General features: G+C 49.8%; 2 protein-coding genes across 2 annotated transcripts in view; both read right to left on the minus strand.

Annotated features, from left to right (window-relative positions):
• The window catches only part of sec16a (SEC16 homolog A, endoplasmic reticulum export factor), a 21,839-nt gene extending 9,222 nt beyond the window's left edge, over positions 1 to 12,617 (minus strand). The window contains 14 exon segments of the mRNA XM_084455739.1: positions 1,448 to 1,590; positions 2,009 to 2,258; positions 2,629 to 2,827; positions 3,112 to 3,271; positions 3,780 to 3,871; positions 4,450 to 4,598; positions 5,632 to 5,919; positions 6,127 to 7,218; positions 7,220 to 7,937; positions 7,939 to 8,012; positions 8,070 to 8,164; positions 8,321 to 9,209; positions 9,211 to 9,730; positions 12,569 to 12,617. Coding sequence (XP_084311865.1) covers positions 1,448 to 1,590; positions 2,009 to 2,258; positions 2,629 to 2,827; positions 3,112 to 3,271; positions 3,780 to 3,871; positions 4,450 to 4,598; positions 5,632 to 5,919; positions 6,127 to 7,218; positions 7,220 to 7,937; positions 7,939 to 8,012; positions 8,070 to 8,164; positions 8,321 to 9,209; positions 9,211 to 9,657 — 4,596 coding nt within the window. The 5' untranslated portion in view covers positions 9,658 to 9,730; positions 12,569 to 12,617.
• A 4,133-nt stretch (positions 12,618 to 16,750) lies between these two features.
• On the minus strand, positions 16,751 to 26,121 carry LOC311328201 (protein SET-like). The gene is made up of 8 exons (XM_084461252.1): positions 25,916 to 26,121; positions 23,197 to 23,254; positions 22,959 to 23,101; positions 21,971 to 22,074; positions 21,760 to 21,873; positions 21,165 to 21,335; positions 19,430 to 19,570; positions 16,751 to 17,712 (listed from the first exon to the last, which is right to left on the minus strand). Exons 1-8 carry the CDS (start codon positions 25,983 to 25,985, stop codon positions 17,692 to 17,694), a joined length of 822 nt encoding a protein of 273 aa, XP_084317378.1. The 5' UTR covers positions 25,986 to 26,121; the 3' UTR covers positions 16,751 to 17,691.
• Positions 26,122 to 27,038: the final 917 nt, after the last annotated feature.

The following is a 27,038-nucleotide window of genomic DNA, read 5'->3' on the forward strand; positions in this document are numbered from 1 at the left end:
AGAGAGAGAGACAGAGAGAGAGGACAGAGAGAGAGAGACAGAGAGAGAGACAGAGAGAGAGAGACAGAGAGAGAGGACAGAGAGAGAGAGACAGAGAGAGAGACAGAGAGAGGACAGAGAGAGAGGACAGAGAGAGAGAGACAGAGAGAGGACAGAGAGAGGACAGGTCAGGAACTACAGCTCATTTCATCTGGGTGGCCGTGGACGTCTGATTGATCGTGTCCTTCTGGTCGGGTCAGAACCTTTAGGGCACCGATGATTAGGGCTGTAACGATTATGAATTTTGCTTAACGATTAATTGTCGACTTTGCTTGACGATTAAAAGTACTCAGCCTATGAAGTAAACCTGTGGTTTAAAACCATGCCTCTTTAATATCATGAATGTTAACATTTACATAGAACATATATCCTCCTCAATTAAAAAAAGCATTGAAAAATGTAAATTAAGAAGATTTGGAGTATACAAATAGCACATGAAATGGACAATGCATCAGTGCTTCTTTACTTCTTTAATACAGTGTCTCTTGTCATTATTTGCTATGAACGTTTAGGACAAGTGCCAACAAGTTGAAGAATTCCATTGAACTAGGGTTGCTACCATATTAACTCTGCAACATATTTGTATTTTATAAAAATAAAATAAAAAGTTTTTTTTTTGTAAATTTTTTTCATAACCGCGGTTACAAAAAACAATCGCGGTCAGAAAAAATAATCGCGGCTTGACGATTATGTAATAATCGTTACAGCCCTACCGATGATTAGTCCTGAACTCCTGCTCTCTCTCTCTCTCTTCTCTCTCTATCCCTCCCTCTATCCCTCTCTCTCCCTCTCTCTCTCTCCCTCCCTCTCTCTCCCTCTATCCCTCCCTCTCTCTCCCTCCCTCTCTCCCTCCCTCCCTCCCTCCCTCTGTCTCTCTCTCTCTCCCTCCCTCTCTCTCTCTGTCTCTCTCTCTCTCCCTCCCTCTCCCTCCCTCCCTCTCCCTCTCCCTCTCTCTCCCTCTCTCTCCCCCTCTCTCTGTCATGTCTACATGCTCACAGCCGTGTTAAAGCGATGATCACACCTAGTCACCACACACACACACACTCACTGTGGCAACACTTTCCCATCTATACTTACCCCATCACTCTCCTATACTTATCCACCACTCTCCTATACTTATCCACTACTCTCCTATACTTATCCACTACTCTCCTATACTTATCCACTACTCTCCTATACTTATCCACTACTCTCCTATACTTATTATCAATTACAATCATCATCAGTGGTGAAGCACACATACACACAGACACTCCTGGCCAACCAACACACAGATGACCCACACTTCAGGTCAGCTAGCGAGGCACGACTTCCACAGTGTCCACTACCAGTCAGCTGTCTGGGGGGGGGGGGGGGGGGGGGGTTCGGACGCTGTCTGGGGGGCCGGGGGGGGTGTTGGGACGCTCACCTCCATGTTGTGGATCTCTACCAGCGCTGGCTGGCCGGCGGAGGGGAGGTTGGGCAGGACCTGGATCAGCTGACCGCCCGGCCCGAAGCGGGCGCAGCGATGGGGCACGGAGTACTTCTCCGGGGTCAGAGGTCGAGGGGGAGCTGGGGGAGGAGAAGGAGGAGAGAGAGGGAGAGGATAAGAGGGAGAGAGAGGGGGATGGGAGAGGGACAGGAAGAAGGATGGAGAGAGGGAGGGAGGGAGAGTAGGGAGAGGAGGAGAGAGGGAGGGAGGGAGGGAGAGTAGAGAGAGGAGGAGAGAGAGGGAGAGAGAAGGGGATGGGAGAGGGACAGGAAGGATGGAGAGATGGAGGGAGGGAGAGTAGGGAGAGGAGGAGAGAGGAGGAGAGAGGGAGGGAGGGAGGGAGAGAGGGAGAGTAGGGAGAGGAGGAGAGAGGGAGGGAGGGAGGGAGAGTAGGGAGAGGAGGAGAGAGAAGCAACATTAACTCCCATCTCTCCCAACAGCGCCATGTTTTCCCAGTCCCCCCGGCGTGTGAGGCGTGGTCTCCGCTAGCGTTCTCACGTTGGTCTGCAGACGCCCAGGTGCTGTCGGCCGGGTAGTCTGTGCTGTACGGGTACTGGTAGGTCTGGGAGGCGTCGGCCCGGTCAGGGTACTGGTAGGTCTGGGTGGCGTCGGCCCGGTCAGGGTACTGGTAGGTCTGGGAGGCGTCGGCCCGGTCAGGGTACTGGCCGTAGGAATAGTCCACCGGCAGGGTGGAGGCTGTGGGGTCGTACACCGCCGACAGGTCCGGCTGGCTCCTGTACACCTGGCTCTGTTAGAGGGACACACCACACACACACACAACCAAAACACACACACACACAACCAAAACACACACACACACACAACCAAAACACACACACGAGGAGGTCAACCCAATACAGCCACGGTCAAACACACACCTACACACACATTCACGTGAGCACAACCACACCCACATAAATGGTAAATGAACTGCACTTAAATAACGCTTTTGTCCAAAGCGCTTAACAATGGCCTCTCATTCACCCATTCACACACACTCACACACACACACGCGCACACACACACACACACACACACACACACACACACACACACACACACACACACACACACACACACACACACACACACACACACACACACACACACACACACACCTGTTGCGAGCGTGAGCTGAAGCTGCTCCTCCGGCTGTGCTGGCTCTGGGAGCTGCGCCCGCTGTGGGCCGACTGCTCGCTGTGGACGCTGCGCCGGTCAAACTCGTCCGTGTACGGGTCGCGCTGGCGCCGGTAGTCGTCGTCGAAGCTGGCGTCGTAGCCGGGGTAGTAGCGCCACTGGTCCTCGTAGCCCTCTCTCCTGTGTGAGAGGAACGAACGTGAGACAGTGTGTGTGTGTGTGTGTGCACGTGTGTGTGCATGAGCGTGTGTGTGTGTGTGTGCCTGGCAGGGTGTTGTTGTTGTTGATAGTAGTGTGTGTGTGTACCTGGCAGGGTATTGTTGTTCTTGTTGTTGATAGTAGTGTGTGTGTGTGTGTACCGGGCAGGGTATTGTTGTTGTTGTTGTTGTTGTTGTTGTTAGTAGTGTGTGTGTGTACCTGGCAGGGTATTGTTGTTGTTGTTGTTGATAGTAGTGTGTGTGTACCTGGCAGGGTATTGTTGTTGTTGTTGTTGTTGTTGTTGTTGTTGTTGTTGATAGTAGGGTTCTCTGGTGTCGTAGTTGTACCAGTAGGACTGGTCGTAGTAACCACGGTAATGAGGGTCGTACGCTCCCGCGGCGTTGTAGCCTTCCCACCTGCTACGATCTACACACACACACACACACACACACACACACACACACACACACACACACACACACACACACACACACAACACACACAACACACACAACACACACACACACACACACAACACACACACACAACACACACACACACACACACACACACACACAGCACACGCACACACAACACAACACACACAACACACAACACACAACACACACACGCACACACACACACACGCGCGCACACACACACACACACAGACACACACAACACACACACAACACACACAACACACACACAACACACATACAACACACACACACACACACATACAACACACACACACACACACATACAACACACACACACACAGGAGGGGCTGGTCAGAGTCAAGGCCCCTCTATAACCCCTCTATAACCCCTCTATAACCCCTCTATAACCCCTCTATAACCCCTCTATAACCCCTCTATAACCCCTCTATAACCCCTCTATAAACCATGTTATTAGAGCCCTCCTCTCGTACCTGCATACTCGTACTGCTTCTTGTAGTATTCTGCATAGTATCCATCGTAGGCGCTTGGGTTGGCTCTCTGGGGCTCGTCGGGGAAGCCTTGTCTGGAACCAGCGCAAACACAGGGTGTTTCCAGGGGAGGGGGTTACAGGACGGACAGACTGAGTTTATTACAGCCTGTGTATTCACTCATTCAGTAGGAATACGGTTAAATGCTGGATAAGATCAGTCTCACTGATTGAAGGTGAATTTAATGATTTCTACCCGAGTTAAAGGGGCAGTCACACTTCCTTATCTTTGATTGGATTAAATGCTTAACCCTTTTAACCCTGAAAATAAAGTTACAATTTCGAATATTAATTGGATTTTCCCTATAATACTAGAAAGCGCAATTTCTCAGCTTTCAGCAAGTGTTGGAGTGAGGATTTTTTTAGATTTGTTCGATATTTTTTTTATATTATTAAATATTTGTTAGATATTTTTAAAATGTTGCCGGTGACGTGGTCGTATTGAAAAGGCTAAATGCTGTGCGGCCTTTTTAAATTCACCATCGGTCTAGCGGTTTAGCTAAAAATGCCTCCCCACAGAATTTACACTTTAAATCCAAATACTGAAACAGGCGTGTCTGTGCCCCTTTAAGGTCAGAGGTGAAAGGTGATAATCGAACGCGCGCCCCACTGACCGGGAGTTGGGTCGGTCCGAGTACTGGCTGGCCCGGGAGCTGGGTCGGTCGGGCGGGGCCTCTCGGGACGGGTACCCTGGGTCTCTGTAGGCGGGGTTAGCTCCGTCATACCGGCCGTAGCGAGGGTCCGCTCGCCTGTACGGGTCATCCTGAGGGACAAAAAGGTACCGTCAGATTCCACCTGCTCTCTAGGGAATCCCAACGCAAAGCAAAGGTGAAGAGTGAGCTTCAGAAAGTAGCTAAAGCCTCATCATTAATATCTGTGCAATAGGAACTGGCTAGACAAAAAAAAACATTTATTTATTTAAAGGAAAATGCTCGTTTTTGACAACCTGGACCTTATTTACGACATATTATAAGAAGTTTGACTCACCCAGATCACTTTTGTGTTGTTCGGAGGCCTGTAGAAGAAATTTAAAATCCAGCGCGAGCCAGTATATCCATGTAATGGCGGCGCACGGGGCAAAGGGAATGCAGTTTCTCAAAATCCATTTTCGGCCGCTAAACGGTTGTTTTCATCAATCAGATTGCATGAATCGACAGTTGATATTCCTCTACGCGAGCTATTCTTTCGGTTTTCAAATACGTGGTCTGTAGCCTCTGTAATATGATCTTTACACTGGCTATGCTCCCTCACATTCTCTGCGCTACGATCGGATTGTTGCTGACGAATGACGACGACAATATTCTCGGCACCAACTACGATCGTAGCGCAGAGAATGTGAGCCGGAGAATAGCAGGCTGCGCGCTGGCCTGTGCGCATGCGTGCTGGAGCAAGTGGGGGAGAGGCTTGTAAAGATCATATTACAGAGGCTACAGACCACGTATTTGAAAACCGAAAGAATGGCTCGCGTAGAGGAATATCAACTGTCGATTCATGCAATGTGATTGATGAAAACAACCGTTTAGCGGCCGAAAATGGATTTTGAGAAACTGCATTCCCTATGCCCCGTGCGCCGCCATTACATGGATATACTGGCTCGCGCTGGATTTTAAATTTCTTCTACAGGCCTCCGAACAACACAAAAGTGATCTGGGTGAGTCAAACTTCTTATAATATGTCGTAAATAAGGTCCAGGTTGTCAAAAACGAGCATTTTCCTTTAACCCCTCAAACAGTTTGGCATGAACTATAAAGACACTAATTGCCCCCAACGACAGAGTGTAGGTGGGCTATACACACCGGGTAATACTGCTGTGTCCGGGGGTCCGGAGGGGGGGGCGGGTACTGCCCCGGGGGGTAGGGCACTCTGCCATCGGGGTACTCCGGGTAGGCGCCCCCGTAGTACCCTCCATACACCTGCCCCGGGGCCGGAGGAGGGTGGGGGCCATAGCCCTGCTGGCTCCCCAGGGAGGAGGGTGGTCGGGGCGGGTCGGCGGGGCCCGGCTGGGGGGGGCCGGGGGGCTGATGGGGGCCAGGCTGGGGGGGGCCAGGAGGCTGTTGGAGGCCAGGCTGTTGGGGGCCGGGGGGCTGTTGGAGGCCAGGCTGGGGGGGTCCGGGGGGCTGTTGGGGGCGAGGCTGGGGGGGGCCGGGGGGCTGTTGGAGGCCAGGCTGGGGGGGGCCGGGGGGCTGTTGGAGGCGAGGCTGGGGGGGGCCGGGGGGCTGTTGGGGGTTGGTTAAAGGCGTGGGCCCCCGGGGTCCGGGTGGGTAAGCAGCAGCAGCAGACGGGGGTCGGACCCCACCGACGGGCCCCTGTGCTGGGGGAGGATACTGCCCTCGGGGGGGTGGGGGTGGAGCTTGGGCCGGGCCTAGAGGGGCGTCTCCCCGGGGGTCGGGGGCCGTGGGGGGCGGGGGCTGCTGAGCGTTTGGGGCGGCGGCGGGGGGCGGGGCATGTGCTGGAGGGGCGTCGCCCTCGCCCCGAGCCCCCTGCTGGCCGTCTTTGGTCACCTGCAGGTAGAACCCCGGGGCGTTACTGGCCAATGACAGACCCTGCACCGAGGGGGGCGGGACCATGGCCTGGCTGGGGTTCTGCGATTGGTGCATAGAGAAATCAAGCAGCTGGTAATTTGACGGCTGGCTGTGATTGGTGGGTGCGACGGCGGGAGGAGGAGCCTGTGAATTAACAGGAAGAGCAGAGTGGCTGTCCCCGGCCACTGATTGGCCCCTGGAGAGAGGTGGGCGGGCAGGCTGGGGCGGCGGGGGCGTGGCCTCCTGCTGGACCGCCTCCCTGCTGTCTCGGGCCAGATTGAGCGGGCTCTGTCCGACAGGGGCGGAGCTAAAGCTCATTGGTGGAGGAAGAGGAGGAGGAGGGGCAAAGAGCGGGTTCTGATTGGACATGGGAGTCGGAGGACCCGGCGGTGTGGCGTTGGCCCCCTGCGCCTGCGGGGGAGGTCTCACGGGAGGGGCCGCCTCCCAGGGGCCCTGATTGGCCACCTGGGGGGGAACCACACTGTAATTGGACGCCGGCGGGGCGATGAGGACCGGCTGGTGGAGCGACTCGGAGACCAGGAGGGAGGCGTAGCCCAGGTGGGCCTGGGGGTCCGGCCCCTCCGCTCCCTCCGCCTCGCTGGCGTTGGGGGGGTTCTCCAGGTTCTCGGAGGCGCGCTGCGGGGGGTCCGGGGGCGTGTCCTCCGGGGGCTGGATGACCTCGGCGCTGGGCTGGCGGGGCGGGGCGAGGACCGGCGGAGCGGCCGGCGCCAGCAGGAAGCCGGCCCCCAGGCTGGCCGGGTCGCTCTGGGCCCAGAGGGTGGTGGCAGGACTCTCGCAGGGCCGGTGGACCACGAGGGCCCGGGACGACGGCCGGGAGTGGGGGAGACCCAGGGGGTGTGTGGGAGGGGGGGGGCGGCCCAGCGACGGCTCCGGCTCTGACCCCGGCCACTGCCCCTGCCCCTACCCCTACCCCTGCTCCTGCTCCTGCTCCTGCCCCAGCTCCTGCCCCAGCTCCTGCCCCGGGGCCGTAGATATTCTCCAGGTTGTCCGGCGGCTGCTCCAGGTTGCCGGACGCCGGCTCTGCTCCTCCCCTCTCCGCCACCATCCTGGCCCGGTCCACCTCCGCCGGCCGCACCCCGACGCCGTGGGACCTGACAGGCTCGAAGGAGCTGTTGGCGCTGGCCTGGAAGAGGCCCGTGGGCTTGGGCGGGCTGGGCGTGGGCGCCTGGTAGTGGTACATCCTGTCCTGGGGGCTCTGGTGGCGCGGCCCGGCGCGGCCCGAGTCCACGGCGGGGGAGGTGTCGATCTGCTCGAAGTACCCGCCCACGGCCGCCGCCGAGAAGGGGTCGTCCGGGGGTCGCGGGCTCTCCTGCTGGATGAACGTGCCCACCACCCCCTGGTGTCGGCGCCGGGTGTCCGGCCCGGGGCCGGTTCCGCTGCCGTGGCTGACGTTGCTGTAGCCGGACGACACGCTGGCGGAGCGAACGGGCCGGGACACGGAGTCGGGGGTCTCCAGGTTGGGGCCCGGCTCGTAGCGGTCCCCCCCCCCCTCCTCCTCCTCCTCCTCCCCCTCCTCCTCCTCCTCCTCCTCCTCCTCCCCCTCCTCCTCCTCCGTGGGGGGCTGGGCTGGTCTGGGGCTCACTGGGCAGGACCTCCTGGTTGGGGACGCACTCCAGGTTCTCCACGAGGTCGAACTGGGGCTCGGCCGGCCAGTGAGGGTGGGGGGGGTGGGCGTGGTGGGGGGGGTGGGCGGGGCCCGGCGCGGCGTAGCCGCCGTCGTTCATGTAGGGCAGGGAGGGGTCAGCCAGCGGGGGGGGGGCCTGGTAGCCCAGGGGGGAGGGCGCCTCTGGTCCGGGGGCAGGGGGAGGGTGTGTGGGCGCGGGGTGCTGGTGTAGTTGTTGTGGTTGTTGTTGTTGGTGTGGTTGTTGTGGTTGTTGTGGTGGTTGTTGTTGTTGTTGGTGTTGTTGTGGTTGTTGGTGGTGGTGGTAGGGGTGGGGGTGACCTCCGTGAGGAGGCTGGAAGGCCTGGAGGCCGTTGACCGCCCGCCCCTCCCCCGCCAGCGTCTCCTCGTTCTCCACGTCGTGTCCCCTGAAGAACATGGACACGGTGCCGGCGTCCTGGATGTAGGGGACCTGGGGAGACGGGGGCCCGGCAGCGCCGTGATGAGACCCTCCTCCTCCTCCTCCTCCTCCTCCTCCTCCTCCTCCCCCTCCTCCTCCTCCTCCTCCTCCAGACGAGTCGGGCTGGGCCGAGCCGTGGTGACCGGGACCCGACCCGGGACCGGGCCCTGGCCCCGCCCCCATCTGGTGGTAGGCGGGGTCCTGGGGGGGCTGGTTGAACCAGGAGTCCTGGGGGGCGGAACTCTGGCTGAAGTAGCTCTGGGCCTGGAAGTGGGAGTTGTGTTGTTGTTGTTGGGGAGGGTGAACCTCCGGCCACTGGGAGCTGGGGGGCCTGTCAGGGTGCTGGAGGGGGGCCCGGGCCTGGGGTTGGGGGTAGGACGGGGGCTGGGGGTGTGTAGGAGGGGCGCTGTGGGGCGAGGGCGTGTGTGGCGGCGGCGCCATCTGTGGGGGGATGTTGAACTGTGGCTGAGGGTCACTAGTGGGCTGGAAGTAGTTGAGGACCGAGGGGGGCCGACTCGCCTGGTCGGGGGCCCACTGGCTGGAGGGGGGCCGGCTCGCCTGGTCGGGGGCCCACTGGCTAGAGGGGGGCCGGCTCGCCTGGTCGGGGGCCCACTGGCTGGAGGGGGGCCGGCTCGCCTGGTCAGGGGCCCACTGGCTGGTGGGAGGCACGGCGGGCGGGGGCTCGCCCAGGTAGTCCTGGCCGTAAGGCGCTTGGCCGGGCGGGGCCTGGGCCGGGGGGGCGGGCGTCATGGAGCAGGGGGGGGGGCGCTGGATCCCTGGAGTTGAAATAGCCCTGCTCCGCCCCGGCGGGTGGGGGGCCCGGGGGCAGCAGGGGGACGGGGGACACCGTACTGTGGGGGGTGAAGAGGCTCAGCCCCGGGGTGGAGGAGGGGGGGGGCGCCACCCTGTCCAGCGACTGAGGCGGCAGCCCCGGACCCCCGCTCGCCTGGGAGTACATGCTGGGGGGCGGGGCTTGCATAGGCGGGGGGTTGCTATTGGCCGGCGGCGGGTGACCGCCCGCCGCCATTGGAGGAGGGGCTTGTCGGCCGAAAGCAAAGGGGTCGGTCACGGTCTGGGCGGGCGGCGTGGGGCCCATCATGGCCGCCGCGGCGGGGGGGCCGTGCTTGTAAGGGCGGGTTCTCCTGAAGGCGTTGGGGCCTCCCCCCGAGGGAGGGGGGCCGGAGGCTCCGGGGGGGCCGCTCCGAGGAGGGGGCTGCATGGCGGACGGGCGACAGGTCGAGGCCACCGAGCCGCTCTGGTGACGTCACGGACGAGTCTGTGTTCAGGCGTGGCTGCGGACGGGAGGGGAAACACGCAAGTTACTACGGTGACGTTGATGTTGATCTAAACACACCTTTATTTACTCGCACGCTAGGCGTGTTCCTGACGTGTATCTGACAGCGTGGCCATGCCTACGTGTGCATCTAGGGCTTCGTCATCCTAGTAGTAGCAGACTGGACACAACGTCGGTCATGAATGCATCACAATCACAAACAGACCAGCAGACTTTTTGCGGCGACACATTTCCAATATGATTCAGGATTCCAGATCTCTTTATTGCCATGTGGTTCACCCATACTAGGAATGTGACCAGGGTAAAGGTAAACGCTATAGGACAGGGTGCAGGACAGGAAAGTGCAAAAGACATGAGTGGGGGGGGGGGGGGCTGGATTCTTCTTAAAAGTCTACAATCATCTCCACTATCTTGAGAGCGTTGAGCTCCATGTTGTTTTGACCGCACCAGGACAGCAGCTGGCCAATCTCCCACCTGTAGGTGGACTCGTCACCCTCGGAGATGAGACCGATTAGGGTGATGTAATCTGCAAACCTCAGGAGCTTAACAGACTGGTGTCTGGAGGTGCAGCTGGGGTTCAGGGAGAAGAGTAGGGGGGAAGAACGCAGCCCTGGGGGGAGGAGCCTGTGCTGATGGACCTGGAGTCAGAGACGCGCTTGCCCAGGTTCATGTGCTGCTTCCTGTCAGACAGGAAGTCCGTGATCCACCTGCAGGTGGGGTCGGGCACGCGCATCTCGGAGAGCACGCCCTCCACAGTGAGCTGGAGGATGGTGTTGAAAGCCGAGCTTAAGTCTACAATCAGGATCCTGGAGAAGGTGCCTGTGGACTCACACACCAGGATCCTGTTTGCAGACTTCAGCTTGGCTTTGCAACACCATCCTCCCACCCAGATAGCAAGTGGATGTGTAATGATTCTGGGCCCTATATCGGCCGGAACTAGATCTGGCCTGTATATGGCCCAGATCCGCTTGCTATCTGGGCACTTGATGATGAGCATGAGAGAAAGTGAGCTGGAGATGTTAAGAGTCGTGGAGGCTTTCCTATGTCACTCTCCTGTGATGTCACAATGAAGATGAGAATGAATAAGAGATACTCCAACTCTGTTTCAATGTCACAATGATCATGACACCCAACGCCAAGTTATAAAACAGAATTGTTCCTCAAGACTCATTTCTTCCAGGCGATGCAGCCATATGGGGGAAATACCTCAGCAGCTTAAGGATTTATTCCGGAAAAATCTTTCCAGCTACTTACCCAACTGACCAAGACGGCCTTTATAAGCAGGTGATATTAGCATCTTGAACTCAAAACTAGGCAAACTGTGCTAGTTATCAGAACAGACTAGTTGCATGTGAGGTGTTGTAACTGTCACTCAACACATGTGATCATAAACACGGCGCTAATCAGGCTCATTTGAACTTTGGAGCTTTGAGGGCATTTTCAAAACAGGAAATAGACAGTAACATAATCCTCGGTGTGTTGTATCATAATACTAATGTGTTGTGCTTCGCGTTATCTTGACTACTGCCAGTGGTTAGAAAGCTGTCAGCTAACACACACATCTGTACACGAGCATTGGGAAAGAGAGCAGCTGACTGTTCAATGTGACAGACTGATGGGCCTAAAACTAACTCTCTGTTCAATGTGACAGACTGATAGACTGATAGACTGGTAGACTGATAGACTGATGGACTGATGGGCCTGAAACTAACTCAAACTGGACACTCATTTCTCGCCGGCTGACTGTAGCCGGTTCATTAGCTTACTAAGCTAGCTAGGTTAGCCTACCAGCCTGGTTAATAGTTAGCTAGCTAGGTTAGCCTACCACCCAACTGGGTTATAGTTAGTGAGCTAAGCTATCTACTCAGAGCTATGCTGACAGAGCATCCATGACCACTCTGCAGAAACATCTACCAACATTAGCTCGCTAGCTAGTAGCTACAAATCAACCATATGGGTCAATCATTGGGATTTCTGCACAGATGCTAGCTAGCTAATACACCCGCTGCTCTACTCTAACAGGCTAGCTAGCATTAGCATGACAGCTAGCTAGCTAATACACCCGCTGCTCTACTCTAACAGGCTAGCTAGCATTAGCATGACAGCTAGCTAGCTAATACACCCGCTGCTCTACTCTAACAGGCTAGCTAGCATTAGCATGACAGCTGGCTAGCTAATACACCCTCTACTCTAACAGGCTAGCTAGCATTAGCATGACAGCTGGCTAGCTAATACACCCTCTACTCTAACAGGCTAGCTAGCATTAGCATGACAGCTGGCTAGCTAATACACCCTCTACTCTAACAGGCTAGCTAGCATTAGCATGACAGCTGGCTAGCTAATACACCCTCTACTCTAACAGGCTAGCTAGCATTAGCATGACAGCTGGCTAGCTAATACACCCTCTACTCTAACAGGCTAGCTAGCATTAGCATGACAGCTGGCTAGCCTCAAGCCTGTTAGAGACGACAATTAGACCAAATGGACGCAAGCCTGTAGCTAGCTGGTGCTCATGCAGTCAGGAGGAGAGCTCAAGAGTCACACTAGACATCTACATACTAGACACTAGACACTGGGATCAGTCTAAGATGCTGACAGAACAACCCGGCTTCACAGGACCTGGGTTCAGATGCTCTTCTCACACAGCTCACCGTCAGCAGGCTGGCTAGTCGAGGCTAGCTTGCTAGAAACCACATTAAATCGGTTACAGTTCACTTAACCCCTTGAATACTCGCTTTATAAGAAGGATTAAAACAAACGTGCACTCGTGAATAAGACATATTCTCATCTACAGCATAGAGATTAAAAAGGAAGAAAGATTAAAAGCGAGACTTACAAATGTTCAGGACAGTGAGGCTGACACATCGCCGCCATCTTGAATCAACACATCCTCCTAGGCTACGTGTACATGCGACGTCACGACGTCACAATGAACACATCCTCCTAGGCTACGTGTACATGCGACGTCACAATTCCAAACAACTGTTGCGTCACGGCAGATTGCTTTGATCTTTACAGCAGGTGGGTGTCAACACGGATAGGATTTGCATTTGTTTGGGATATTTTTTGCGTAGCGTTGTTGTATGATGGGGATAATTATTGCGTGAATATGTAATTTATCAATCAAATCATCAATGCAAGATGATACAAACCGGAAGCTGATTTGTTGGAACGATGCCCTCTTGTGATCTGGATCAGAATAGTCAGTGTTCCTATCTTGGATATTTCTAGAAGGTCCACTGCTCTTCTTTGATCTTAGTGTGGATGGGGGTCAGATTAAATATAAAACGAACTCTGATTCTGGAGATAAGGTGGCGGAACGTCATGTCATGTTTATCAGTAGTGTATTCATGTAACCTGTATTTACGTGGATGCTGCTGGTGTATCACTTGTTACATTTGAGTGCTGCTTCTGTTACAGTAGCCTATCGATCACACACAGTAAAGCTATTCTACTGCAGCCTTTACTAAACTGTGATTCTACTACACCCTTTACTAAACTGTTACTCTGCTACACCCTTTACTAAACTGTGATTCTACTACACCCTTTACTAAACTGTTACTCTACTACACCCTTTACTAAACTGTTACTCTACTAAACCCTTTACTAAACTGTTACTCTACTACACCCTTTACTAAACTGTTACTCTACTAAACCCTTTACTAAACTGTTACTCTACTACACCCTTTACTAAACTGTTACTCTACTACACCCTTTACTAAACTGTTACTCTACTACACCCTTTACTAAACTGTTACTCTACTACACCCTTTACTAAACTGTTACTCTACTACACCCTTTACTAAACTGTTAGTCTACTACACCCTTTACTAAACTGTTACTCTACTACACCCTTTACTAAACTGTTACTCTACTACACCCTTTACTAAACTGTTACTCTACTACACCCTTTACTAAACTGTAATTCTACTACACCCTTTACTAAACTGTTACTCTACTACACCCTTCACTAAACTGCTATTCTACTACACCCTTTACTAAACTGTTGGTCTCACTCTGACTGCACTACATGTTGTATACTGTTTATTTTCAATCTTATTTTGCATTCGTATATTGTACTGTTATTTGCACTGTCCGTCTTGTCATTGCACCCTGTCCAATGTTGTCTCAATGTGATGCAGGAAATTCCTAGTATGTTGAAAAACTACATGGCAGTTTTTTAAATTGGGATTCTGATTGTATTAAAGTGGTTTAAGTCTTATCCAGCTGTCTGGGAGGTTCTGTTGACATGTGTGGTCCCTCGAGGGTCAGTTCCTGCTCCCTTGTTCTTCTCCTTGTACATGTTCCCGTTAGGTGGAATCATCAGAAAACATAGTGTACATTTTCATAGTTATGCGGATGACACTCGGCTGTACATATCAGTACTGCCTGATAACTGTCATGCACTCAGCACAAAGTGTCAACTGGGAGTAAAATAATCAGGCTTATCAACAAGTTACCCAACATAGATAATGTTCATTAAAGTCAGAAGAGACACTGTCACACTCTCACCCCTCTCACACACTCTCACCCCTCACACCCCTCTCACACTCTCACCCCTCACACAGAGTCACACACTCTCACCCTCTCACCCCTCACACACACTCTCATCCCTCTCACACTCTCACCCCTCTCACACACTCTCACCCCTCACACCCTCTCCCCTCTGATACACCAACAACCCACGTGAAGACAGAGCCCAGCTCCCCTCTATATAAACATTATGAATAGCCTGACATGAGAATGTCAAATCAAATCAAACTTTATATTTAACTTTATGTGTGTCCAGCTATAATGACATGACATAACTCTTCTGCAGCTTTAACTTATAAAGCGCATAATCCCCCCCCCGGGAAAAAAAAAGAAATCACGAGACAACTACGTACATCACTTCCTGTGGCAGCCACAGAGGAGCAGTCATGAGCGTCTCTCCTCCCGGGCGCTCATGTAGGAAGCTGGGAGAATGGGAGTCTGTTTTCTTACCCGCTGTCTAAACTCACCATAAGCTCCTGGATGTTGACATTAGCCTGTCAGGCTGCTCACGGCCTGCGTCTGTTAGCAGAGGGAGTGGGATGTCCCAGTGTTTAACATGTCCTCCTGGTTTGGACGTGTCCCGGATCCAGGGACACAGCTGTCCCCATAGGCAGGTGTCTGATGGCTTAGAGTCCCCCTTAGACAGCCTGTTATGTTATGTTATGTTATTTTTATTTATAATGCGCCCCCCAACCAACTGTTACATCAGCCCGGGACGCAGCCCGGGTACAAAGAGAGACAAACAAAAACAAAAGACTGCAGAGACACAAAATAATCAAGAAACTACATTTAAGACACAAGACAAGGACATAAATTATAGATCGTCTGCGACAAAGAGGTGAGTTTTAAGCTGTGCTCTAAACGTTGGACGTCTGTCTGGACGTTAGATGATAGATGTAGAGAGAGGAATGTCTACAGTGATGTGTTTTACAGAAACACACAATACACACACACACACACAATACACACACACACACCTAAGTACACTCACTTTGTGATGATTGTGGATAAGGCACTCACATCACATGTACACATTTAGGCCTAATGACAACAGGGATACAACCATGGATGTATTAATAGAACATTACAATAATAATACAACAGACTGGGTGTTAATAGAATAACTCCCATTAGAAAAGGCATGTCACATTCAGCTCGATGTTGACCCATGGGTCTAGGTGGGTCTGGGGCTAAAGCCCTAGCCTCTCTAGTGCCCTGCTGAATTCTGGGAAACCTTCTCTATGGGAACTGTGTGGGACATTGAGACCCGTCTCAAAGAGACAGACTCAGTCTTATACCAAGTCTTATCTCCTGAGAAACCATCCAAACTAATCTCCTGAGAGAATGACTAGCTGTGTGAGGGTTGGGGAAGGTAAGCCAAGCCAAACAGAGATCCACAGGATTAGAATGACTCAGCATCTCTGAGAGAACTTCCTGGACCAATGGGGACGTGTGATGGTGTTTACAGAACACAGCATCTTCCTCACTCTCTTCCCAGACATGTGCACCTGTCCGTTCCTTTGAGGATTTGAAACCACAGGGTTGATTACAGCCCTGCAGGGCTGCTGCTGTATATGTAGCCAAACTATGCCAACTTGTTGTGTGGTCTGATATCCATTAATCAAAACAAATCATCTGAAATCCCCACCCCCCTGAGGGATGCCAACACACACATACACACATACACATCCCCCTGAGGCACGCCAACACACACACACAAGATAAAAGTCTTTCTCCAGGAAGCTCTTCAGGGGGAAATCACCCCGTCCTAAATTAGGATTGACGGCGCCTGTGGACACGAAGCTCGATCTCCAACTGTGACATGGACCATCCATCTCACAACTGGTTTATTCACATGATGAGATCGATGTAAGATGGACAGGTACACAGTCAAGGGAGAACGTGTGAGAACTGTGGGGACCTTCCAGCAGGCACAGCAGACCGGGTACCACCAGTAGGGGGCAGTGTAAGCCAGTCCAGGGTAGCCAATTACAGAGGGACATAGGGAAGGGAGTGTATTTATTTTAGTGTACAGTTGCTCTATCAAAATGTCAGCAAATGGTCTCCAAATGTAGTGGTGTCAATCAGTACCGTTCCATTAAGTGCTAAGCAGACATGTGGTAAAAAGTACCAAATTAACAGTGAGAGATGTGTAAAAGTGTGGCTAAACTCAGATGTTTCTTTGCTCTTGCCTCATCCTGGTGTGTCTAGTTAGATTGTCCTTTACAGGAAAATAATGTTCATGTCTGTAGTGCTACAGCGCTCTAGAATATCATGGACTGTGTTTTGTGATGCGATATCAATGGATGATGATATTGTTGAATCCTATTGCTAATAGCCTATTTCTCAGAATTTCACTTGCCCATTCATTTTATTTGATTAAAATTAATTATTTTGATAGTGACACTGTTTGGTTATGTAGTCCTATAATAATAAAATGATACAATGCGGTTCATGGTCAGAAAGTAATCCAAACATCGGTGTTTACATTTATTTATTGTAACAAAGCAACTGGTACACTCATGTTAACGTGAACAGTTATCCAGTGGAAAAGGTGGACAAATACACCAAAGTAGATATCAGACTCTACAGGGCCTTTATTTTATCGTCTTAAATAATCTGTTAGTTCACCAAGCTCAAAATTACAAGGACATTTTTTGTGTTTTGTTTTTATTATAAATTGTAATTTCAAACATCATGGGTGTCTGTAAAACAATACAATGAAAATTCAATCAACATAATCCCAAAGCGCGTGTTCGTGTCAAATACCCACGTGCCCCAACGCGACCCAACAACCCTGTCACACTAGGATACCGCGACCCAACAACCCTGTCACACGAGGAGAAAGAGCCCAAAACATTTAAAAATAGCTGACAAACAAGCTGAAACTTTCAATCGGCGTCATTAGTACGATGAGTCACAAATGAAAAACGGTGTCAACTCTGGTAACTCTAGTTGCCCTGGAAGTCCTTCCACCGCACCCCAATGTAGGTATGCTGTTTATAAAAGTGGCAAGGGATGCTATGATCAAGTTATCACTGCACCATGGCTTATCTTTAACTCACAACTTGAACGGAAACCTTATTTATATATCTTACATGTAAATTGCTAGGTTATTTTAGTGTACATAGGATGACGTGCAGATATCAAACATTTTTCTTGTATTGGTCTTTGGAGACGTGTGGTAACCTGTTGGACAGGTGAGACTTCCAAGATGGCAACTACTTGTCCTGATGAACGCATGTCCTGGAAATTAATTCGTCTTGACAGAAGAAGACTTCAGTAGAACAAAGACAGCACAAAATAGAAAAAAATTATACAAAAAAAACAAAGCATCTTGCTCCCAAGGGATGGGGGATGATTCTAGGGGATGATTCTAGGGTAAGAACTGGGAACGGTGATGTTTGGAATATGTCCTCGCCAGGGCTAGTCGTCCTCACCATCATCCTGAAAGAGAGGATGATGTGTTCACATTCATACCGTTGTATTTAACTTGAGGAATCTATTCCAGGCCCAAATGGATTTCTCAACTTCGTGTCAACGATATCTGTGAATTTCACTTCTTAATAACCAATTACATGTCACTACAGTGCGATCATGTGGGCGGGGCCTCACGGTGGCACCTGACCAATAGGGTGCACTCTGGTTACGAGTCATCGCCTGACGTTGCGCTATCAGGAACAAAACGCGAGTCGAAGGAATGCATTGGAATTCACCATCATCATCATCATATCCCCCTGTCCTTGTTGCATTATAGCAAACGATATGATTAACTATAATGTGTTATGATATATGATTAACTATAATGTTGCCCACACATGTCGAAATTAAACACTTGCATCATTTGGTGATGAACTATTTTGATACAGCAGGATGACACTGCAAAGCCCCTGGACTCTGAAGTTGATAGAACAGTATTGGAGCTTGGAGCTTTTGTTTTTTCTTTATAAATACGCACATTAAAAGCTGGCAGAACTCGTCAGAAACAGTACAGAAATACTGCCCCTCTCACGCAGGGCCCTCAGGTGATACCTGCCTGAAACAGTAAGAAACAGAAACACTGCCCCTCTCACGCAGGGCCCTCAGGTGATACCTGCCTAAGGTTTAACTGAGGCACATCTGCATTACAAACCATCATCAGCGTTTTGTCTGTTCAGAAGTGAGAGCTAGATGGTTGAGAAAGACGATGTTTAGCAAACGATTCCATTTAATTGCATTTAGCCTACATACAATAGTAACATCAACAGTTAAAGTTAAAGGTTAAAGTCCCATGATTGTCACACACCTGAGTGTGTGAAACTTGTTCTCTGCATTTGACCCATCATCCCCTGGGGGAGCGGTGAGCAGCAGCGGTGCCGCGCTCGGGGATCATTTGGTGATCTATACAGAAACATTGTCCAATAATCCGTAATCTGACAGTCGTACTCGGGTGAGAGCGCTGTGGGGTATTTCTGAACAGTTTAGCCAAATTTTTATTTGCTTATTTAGTGGTACAAAAAATAAACAAACTCCAAGCTCCACCACTGTTCCATCAGCTGAACAGAGTCCATGAGCTGTCTGCTCTGTCGTCATCCTGCTGTGTCAATAAAGCTTACCTCCAAATGATGCAAAAGTTGTGTTATTTCGATGTGTGTGGGCCACATTGAATAGTTAATCATGTTGTTTACTATAATGCAACAATGATCAGGGTATAAGATGACGATAACGTCTTATTGAATTGCATTCCTTCGCCTGGCGAGTGAAAGCAAGGGTTTTCTTCCTGATCACGCTGCGTCAGGCGATGACCCCCTGGCGCGCCGTCTCTAGCGCCCCCTAGAGATCACACGCCACCGCGAGGCCCCGCCCGGCTGAGGATGGCGCCGTACGAGCGTGACGCCGTAATAACCAGCCTCTCATATCGGGTCTGAGGCACCAGAGAACATTTAAACCAACACCAACTGTCCACACTAGTTTCAGAAATATTCATGTTCTGCTGCCTTTCTTAGGCAGGTCCCCCTTTAAACAAGACATTATATCTCAATCTTTTTTGGGGTTAAATAAAGGTAAATACATTAAATCAAATCAACTTTAAATTAAGTTATCAAATTAAAGAGTATTCCCTTACGAGCAAATCTCCCAGCATGCACTGGCCCTCAAGATGCAGATAAACACGCGGCTACTATACCTCGCCATCTTCACCGTCACCATCTTCATCCTCATCTTCCTCACCATCGTCCTCATCTCCCTCCTCATCAATATCTTCCAAGCCCTCCTCATCGTCGTCGTCATCCTCACCCTCTCCTTCCTCATCCTCCATGTCAGGAACCTTGTGGGAAATGGAGTACTGTGGTCAAAGGCACACCATGGTAAGGTATAACACACCATGGTAAGGTACAGGCACACCATGGTAAGGTACAGCACACCATGGTAAGGTACAGGCACACCATGGTAAGGTATAGCACACCATGGTAAGGTACATGCACACCATGGTAAGGTACAGGCACACCATGGTAAGGTACATGCACACCATGGTAAGGTAAAGGCACACCATGGTAAGGTAAAGGCACACCATGGTAAGGTATAGGTACACCATGGTAAGGTATAGCACACCATGGTAAGGTACATGCACACCATGGTAAGGTACAGGCACACCATGGTAAGGTATAGCACACCATGGTAAGGTACAGGCACACCATGGTAAGGTATAGGTACACCATGGTAAGGTATAGCACACCATGGTAAGGTACAGGCACACCATGGTAAGGTACAGGCACACCATGGTAAGGTACAGGCACACCATGGTAAGGTACAGGCACACCATGGTAAGGTATAGCACACCATGGTAAGGTATAGCACACCATGGTAAGGTATAGCACACCAGGGTAAGGTACAGGTACACCATGGTAAGGTACAGGCACACCATGGTAAGGTATAGTCACACCATGGTAAGGTACAGGTACACCATGGTAAGGTATAGGTACACCATGGTAAGGTACAGGTACACCATGGTAAGGTACAGGCACACCATGGTAAGGTACAGGCACACCATGGTAAGGTATAGGTACACCATGGTAAGGTACAGGTACACCATGGTAAGGTACAGGCACACCATGGTAAGGTATAGCACACCATGGTAAGGTATAGGCACACCATGGTAAGGTACAGGCACACCATGGTAAGGTACAGCACACCATGGTAAGGTACAGGCACACCATGGTAAGGCACAGGCACACCATGGTAAGGTACAGGCACACCATGGTAAGGTATAGCACACCATGGTAAGGTATAGCACACCATGGTAAGGTATAGCACACCATGGTAAGGTATAGGCACACCATGGTAAGGTATAGGTACACCATGGTAAGGTACAGGAACACCATGGTAAGGTATAGCACACCATGGTAAGGTATAGCACACCATGGTAAGGTATAGGTACACCATGGTAAGGTACAGGTACACCATGGTAAGGTACAGGCACACCATGGTAAGGTACAGGCACACCATGGTAAGGTACAGGCACACCATGGTAAGGTACAGGTACAAGATAGGGTTTATTAGTTGTATTTTTCCTCGTTATTAGTTGTTTTTGTCCTCGTTATTGTTTTTGTTTTGTTTTTCTACAATTATTTTTAATTATCTGATGATTTTGTGAAGCACTGTGACCTTTGATCTGTGAACGGTGGGATATATATAAAATGTACTTAATTATTTTATTAAAGTATTTATGTAACACAACGGCATGCTAATCTTAAAGATGGCTAATCATTAGCCTGGATCTGTATGCATGCACATGCATTTGGACACGGGCCACATGTAATACACATGCATTTGGACATGGCCCCATGTAATACACATGCATTTGGACAGGGGCCCATGTAATACACATGCATTTGGACATGGGCCCCATGTAAGACTCTTACCAGGTAGTACTGCAGCGGGTTGGGCCAGATGTCGTCCTTGATCACCTCTCCCAGTTCATCCGCTCCTGCGTCTGAGTGGTCGGTGAACCAGGTGAAGAAGCTCTCTGGCTCCTCGTGTGGTCTCTTCTTACCGGCCTTGGCCTGCGTGTGGCCTGTGTGCTTGGTCAGGTCCTGCACAGGACAACGGACATGAGATCACTTCCTGAGTCGCTATCCAGATTCAGGTCAGTGAAGGCGTGACATGTGGATTTTGTAGGTTAAAGCTACCGTATGTTACTGTGGAGCTACGAGCCTGAGCTAGCAGTGAGGAGAAATCTATCTCCAAATGAACTCTGCTTCACACTCAGTTTGTGTGTTTGGGTGCAACACCTCTCGCAAATAAGTCTGTAGACGAATTTGCTTTAGGATCATGCAGAGGTCGGACGGTAGGTGAGTGGGTGAACCCGGCTAGCTTTAGGACCACGAGGGGGCGCTCTTCTAGAAGAAGTGCCCCCCCACCTGGTGATCGGATATCAGCGGAAATGTCCCATCCATGCATCCCTAGAACGGATATCCTTTTATCATAATCACATTTATATCTAGAAGAGCAACGAACCTTTCCAGCTTTCCATTTGATCTCCGTGGACTTGGAGGAAGGGTCCCCACTCTCGTTCAGGTGGAACTCTTTGGAGAGAACCTTGTTCTCAAAGTAAGGGTTCTCATCAAAGTACTACAAAAAAAAAAGACAAAAGGTCAGTTTAACATGACTCTGCTCCATTAAGAATCCCCTAAATTGCAACGTTGCATGGAGAACAACACACACTTACAAAATCTATTCTGTAGCCCGACTTGATGTCCTCAAACTCCGTCACTTCCACTCTGGAGAGGTAATGAAGCGCCTCCTCATCCTCCTCGCCAAGAAGAGCTGAAACTATTCACCACATACAGTAATGCAATATGTCAAGTCATTCCTTAGAACACCTAGTCAAGCAATGAACCCAACCTAGTCTGTTTATACACACCTTTAAAGGTACCCAACGAAACGGGAATCAAAACAATCAGTTCTTTGTTTATTTTCGAAATTCCTCGATTATATGGTTCCTTGTAGTCTAATAAACGTGTTGAATCACTTGAATGTCTACCTTGTAATTTCTTCGCAAAATGATATTTCGCTAATGTTTTGAAAACAACAAAGATGTGTGAAACATCACTATAATGTGCTCCGTGTATTGACGCAATGACGTAGTACACGATTTTCGGGGACCACCTTCTCAAATTTGCTCTAGAGCGCATACTAGTGGTCAAAAACTACATTGGGTACCTTTAATAATCACATTTAAGACTAAGCAACTACCACTGTGTCCTTAATATATATTCTACACGGACACAACAATTACTAAACATGTTGTAAGTATACTTATGGAACAGACCACAATTTACTAAAGCAGTGATGCTTCAATCCCAGGAATTACTCTGCTTATAGAAAGTAAATATCTTCATCATTATTCACTACTGTAATGGGGGTGGACATTTATCCAACCAAGATATTCTAGATCTATATTTTTAATACATTTCCCCAAATATATTGATGTTTTTCTAATTTGAAAGTAGTATGTTGCAATGTGTAAATAAAAGATTTAAATCAATTTTAAATCCAGACTGTAAAGTAACAAAAAGGTGAACATTTTGAGTAGTGAAAGTGTAGTCTTTCCATAAGCATTATAAAAATACATAAGATTGGGTCACAATTTGAGCACATATGATTGGCTAACTTTAATCATGACTACGCAGTTTATAAAGTATGTCTGTGTTTACCTTGTGGATGGTTGACGAACGTTGTGACCCAGAAGTTTGGGATTTTTGCTATGAGTTCAGATCGCTTCTGGAAGAACGGCTGGCGTAGTTTATTGTACTTCTGCTCTACTTTTAAAATCTCCTCGCTGGCCTGTTCGTTCAATCTGGAGGACAAAGAGACGCATGAGAAAATCTGAACACGTTATAAATGATCAAATATGTGGTATATTCACAACCATTAGGGATGAGTGAAATTCACCTGTCAATCTCATTCTGTACTTCATCGATGTGTTCGATAGCCTCCTGCTGCTCTTTCTCTGGAAAGGGAACACATTCATCACGTTAGTATTTAGGAAACCTCACCATGTAGAGCGTGGTCTGTTTGAGCAGTGGCATGAGGACTTCACTAGAGCAGCTCACTGGAGCCGTTACCAGGGATCTCTTATGGGATTAGTGCAGCAGGGTAGCCTGTTTGAATAGCCGACTGTGTTTTTAATGTCTCATAGATTTATGTTATTTATAGTGTGGGATTTGGGTGATGTTTGATGAAGATATTTAGAGTTACTTAGAACCATGGTGACCTAAGCTATAACTAACAAGGAAGGTCACATTATAACTAACAAGGAAGGTCACATTATAACTAACAAGGAAGGTCACATTATAACTAACAAGGAAGGTCACATTATAACTAACAAGGAAGGTCACATTATAACTAACAAGGAAGGTCACATTTCTTATCATCTGTTTGGGCCGGAGTGGGGCAGGCGTCGGGGCTTCTGGGCCCATCTGTCTGGATACAAGGACACTGTTGACGCACTAGGATCAACCTAATTTATCTTGGTACAAAATAGATCTTTATGAAACTGAATTGGAAGTGGTTTTCAAGCATTTATGTATGTAGCCCGAACGCGAAGATGAAACCTATTTGTCAGAACGCAAAGTGAAACCTAACCTTGAGCAAACTGACACAGTCACAAGCCATGATAAAATAACCCCACACGATTAAACCATGAACAAGGGAATTACTGTCTGGCGCATTGCTCAGCTGTCACTGGTAGATGCAGACTATGCAATGCTGCCACCTAGAGGTTGAAAACTGTAGATGCAGACTATGAAATGCTGCCACCTAGGGGTTGAGAACAAATACTATTCAGTACTCGCTCATTCACATCAAAGAGTATTCAAAGCCTGTAAAATGGTATTCGGGACATTAACAGCCCTACCGTTCACCTCCATTCATTTAAAAAAAAAAATGTCCCCCATTCATTGTCCATAAGGGCAATTTCTCACAAAATGAATGGAGGTGAATGGCCGACCTTGTTTGGGTGGCTCATGGACCTGCCCCGTGATTCAGATCCGCTTCAGAATTTAATAGGTTCTCATTTGGACCATGCTTAACACCTCCACCAAGTTTTGTGAAAATCGGCCTGGTAGTTTTTGCATAACTAAATAAACAAGCAAATCAGTTAAACACACGCCACCAAAAATATGACCAAAAGCATAACATCTCGCTCTGTGACCCTGACGCTGGGGTGGAGGTAACTAGACCATTCACACATTTCTAACCTACAACAGATATTATTTTATTATTATATTATCAGCTAATATGACGTCTTTTGTATTTGCGGTTCAGAACCATGACCAGTTTACACTGGAATCTGATATAGGCCATATAAAAAAATTAACTAAAAAAAAAAACTAATCTGAGCAATAAATCCGAATTGAGCACTCGCAATGTGAACGCAGCCTATTATTATATATATATTATATATATATTATATATACTATTATTCCACAAGCTTTTATTTGCTGATCAGGCCAAGAAACGTTTCCTTAGGGAGCTAGGGACCGAAGGGGGCTGGGGTCATTCTTAAGGGTCAATCTTGAGTCCCCTTCACCAGATCAGGGGACAATAAGCTCACAAAGAAACAGAATCAACTTAATGATGCCGCTTCCTGCCCTGTCTCAAGGCCGCGTGGTTTGAATAAGGGGGCCGCCCGCTGGGGACCATCCAGACTAGGGTTAGCACACTAGACCATCCAGACTACCGTTAGCACACTAGACCATCCAGACTACCGTTAGCACACTAGAGCCCATCCAGACTACCGTTAGCACACTAGAGCCCATCCAGACTACCGTTAGCACACTAGAGCCCATCCAGACTAGGGTTAGCACACTAGAGCCCATCCAGACTACCGTTAGCACACTAGAGCCCATCCAGACTACCGTTAGCACACTAGAGACCATCCAGACTACCGTTAGCACACTAGAGACCATCCAGACTCACGGTAGCACACTAGCTACAACTCACTGGCGATGGTTATCAGTGTAGCTGCCTAGTCCTTTAAAACCCAGCCTTTTTAACCTGTCAGCAGGTGAGAAAACGCACAATAAACCCCGAGTAGTCGATCCAGACTTCGCCAGCTCAGTTATCTACTGCCCGGGCCCTAGTGCTTCTATAACAGAGGGGAGATAGTAACGCACTAAGGTGAGCTAGCCTAGCATGGTTGAGCTAAGCCAACTGATAACGTTATGAACACTCAATCACTGACTATGTTAGTCAACCACCTCGGACTCCACAACCATCACGGTCACAGACAAGTCCCAAACTGCAGAATAAAACTAACGTAAGCGTGCGTGGCATTATTAACTTATTATAATTATTAATGAACTTGCTCAAGTCTGCCTGCCTGTCTGTCTGGCAGGCTAACGGCCTCCCCCGCTGCTGTTGTTGCTAGCTTAGCATAGCGGGACATTAGCATTAGCGGGACCATTGTGTTATTAAACACACACGCCATGCACACTACCCACTTCCCACAACCCAGCTCCCACTGAATCACCCGTCTCTCCTCCACACAAGCCTCATATATTCTGAACAGAACAGCAGAGAACACATGAACACCCGAGCAGCTCTGTGGATAAAGCAGATTAAAACAAGTGAAAATGGCGACGACCAGGGAGGCCTCCTTCCTTCCTACCCGAGGTCTCGTCCGCTCCCTCATGGTTCGAGTTCTCCTTCCTGCTCACTTTAGCCGCCGAGGCCGACATGATCTCGGAACCACTGCTTTTTAAAGCAGACTGTGTATTCCGTGTATTCCGTGTGGTCGTGGTCTTCTCGGGAGAGAGAGAAATGATTCCCACCTGAATGTGGAGCGTAAATACAGCGTGTCTTGAACCCCCACGATGGAGCTACGACGTTCACCAAGCACGCTGTACGTAACCAGCACGCTGTACGTGACCAGCACGCTGTACGTGACCAGCACGCTGTACGTGACGCTGTACGTGACCAGCACGCTGTACGTGACGCTGTACGTAACCAGCACGCTGTACGTGACGCTCCATCCATCCATCCATCCATCCATCCATCCATCCATCCATCTATCTATCTATCTATCTATCTATCTATCTATCTATCTATCTATCTATCTATCTATCTATCTATCTATCTATCTATCTATCTGTCTATCTATCTATATCTATCTATTAAATATCAGTGATTCAATCTGTGACCCATACAGCAAACTGTGGGGCCGCACATGCACGTAGGCTATAGAAAGCATTAGGCTGTGAAATGTCATTTAAATGTCATTTGTATACTTTGTATATGGAACTATTACTGTATACTTTGTGCTTTTTTCTTAGTCTTCAAGTATACTGTAGTGTACTCAACTAGTCCTTGAGTACTACTTGAGTATACCTACTTGAGTACACGTTTAAAGTATGTTAAATATAGGCTACTTTAAATTAAGTACACAAATAAGTATAGCCTACATAAATTATATTTCTAATTCACTAAAGTATACTACTTTTTGACCAGGAGAAAGGATGTCAGGTACAGTACAATGTGTCCTCCAGCACCTGGGAGAGCGTGAGATGCTTCCCCACCCTGGCGTCCCCTCCCTGGGGCCGGTGAACGTGCTGCTCTGCCCCCTCTACCTCCCCAGTCCCCTGACTGCTCCACCTCCCCTGACCCCTCTACCTCCCCTGACCCCTCTACCTCCCCAGTCCCCTGACTGCTCCACCTCCCCTGACCCCTCTACCTCCCCTGACCCCTCTACCTCCCCAGTCCCCTGACCCCTCTACCTCCCCTGACCCCTCTAC

Source organism: Borostomias antarcticus (genome assembly GCF_949987555.1).
Source record: "Borostomias antarcticus genome assembly, chromosome: 2".
Taxonomy (NCBI): Eukaryota; Metazoa; Chordata; class Actinopteri; order Stomiiformes; family Stomiidae; genus Borostomias; species Borostomias antarcticus.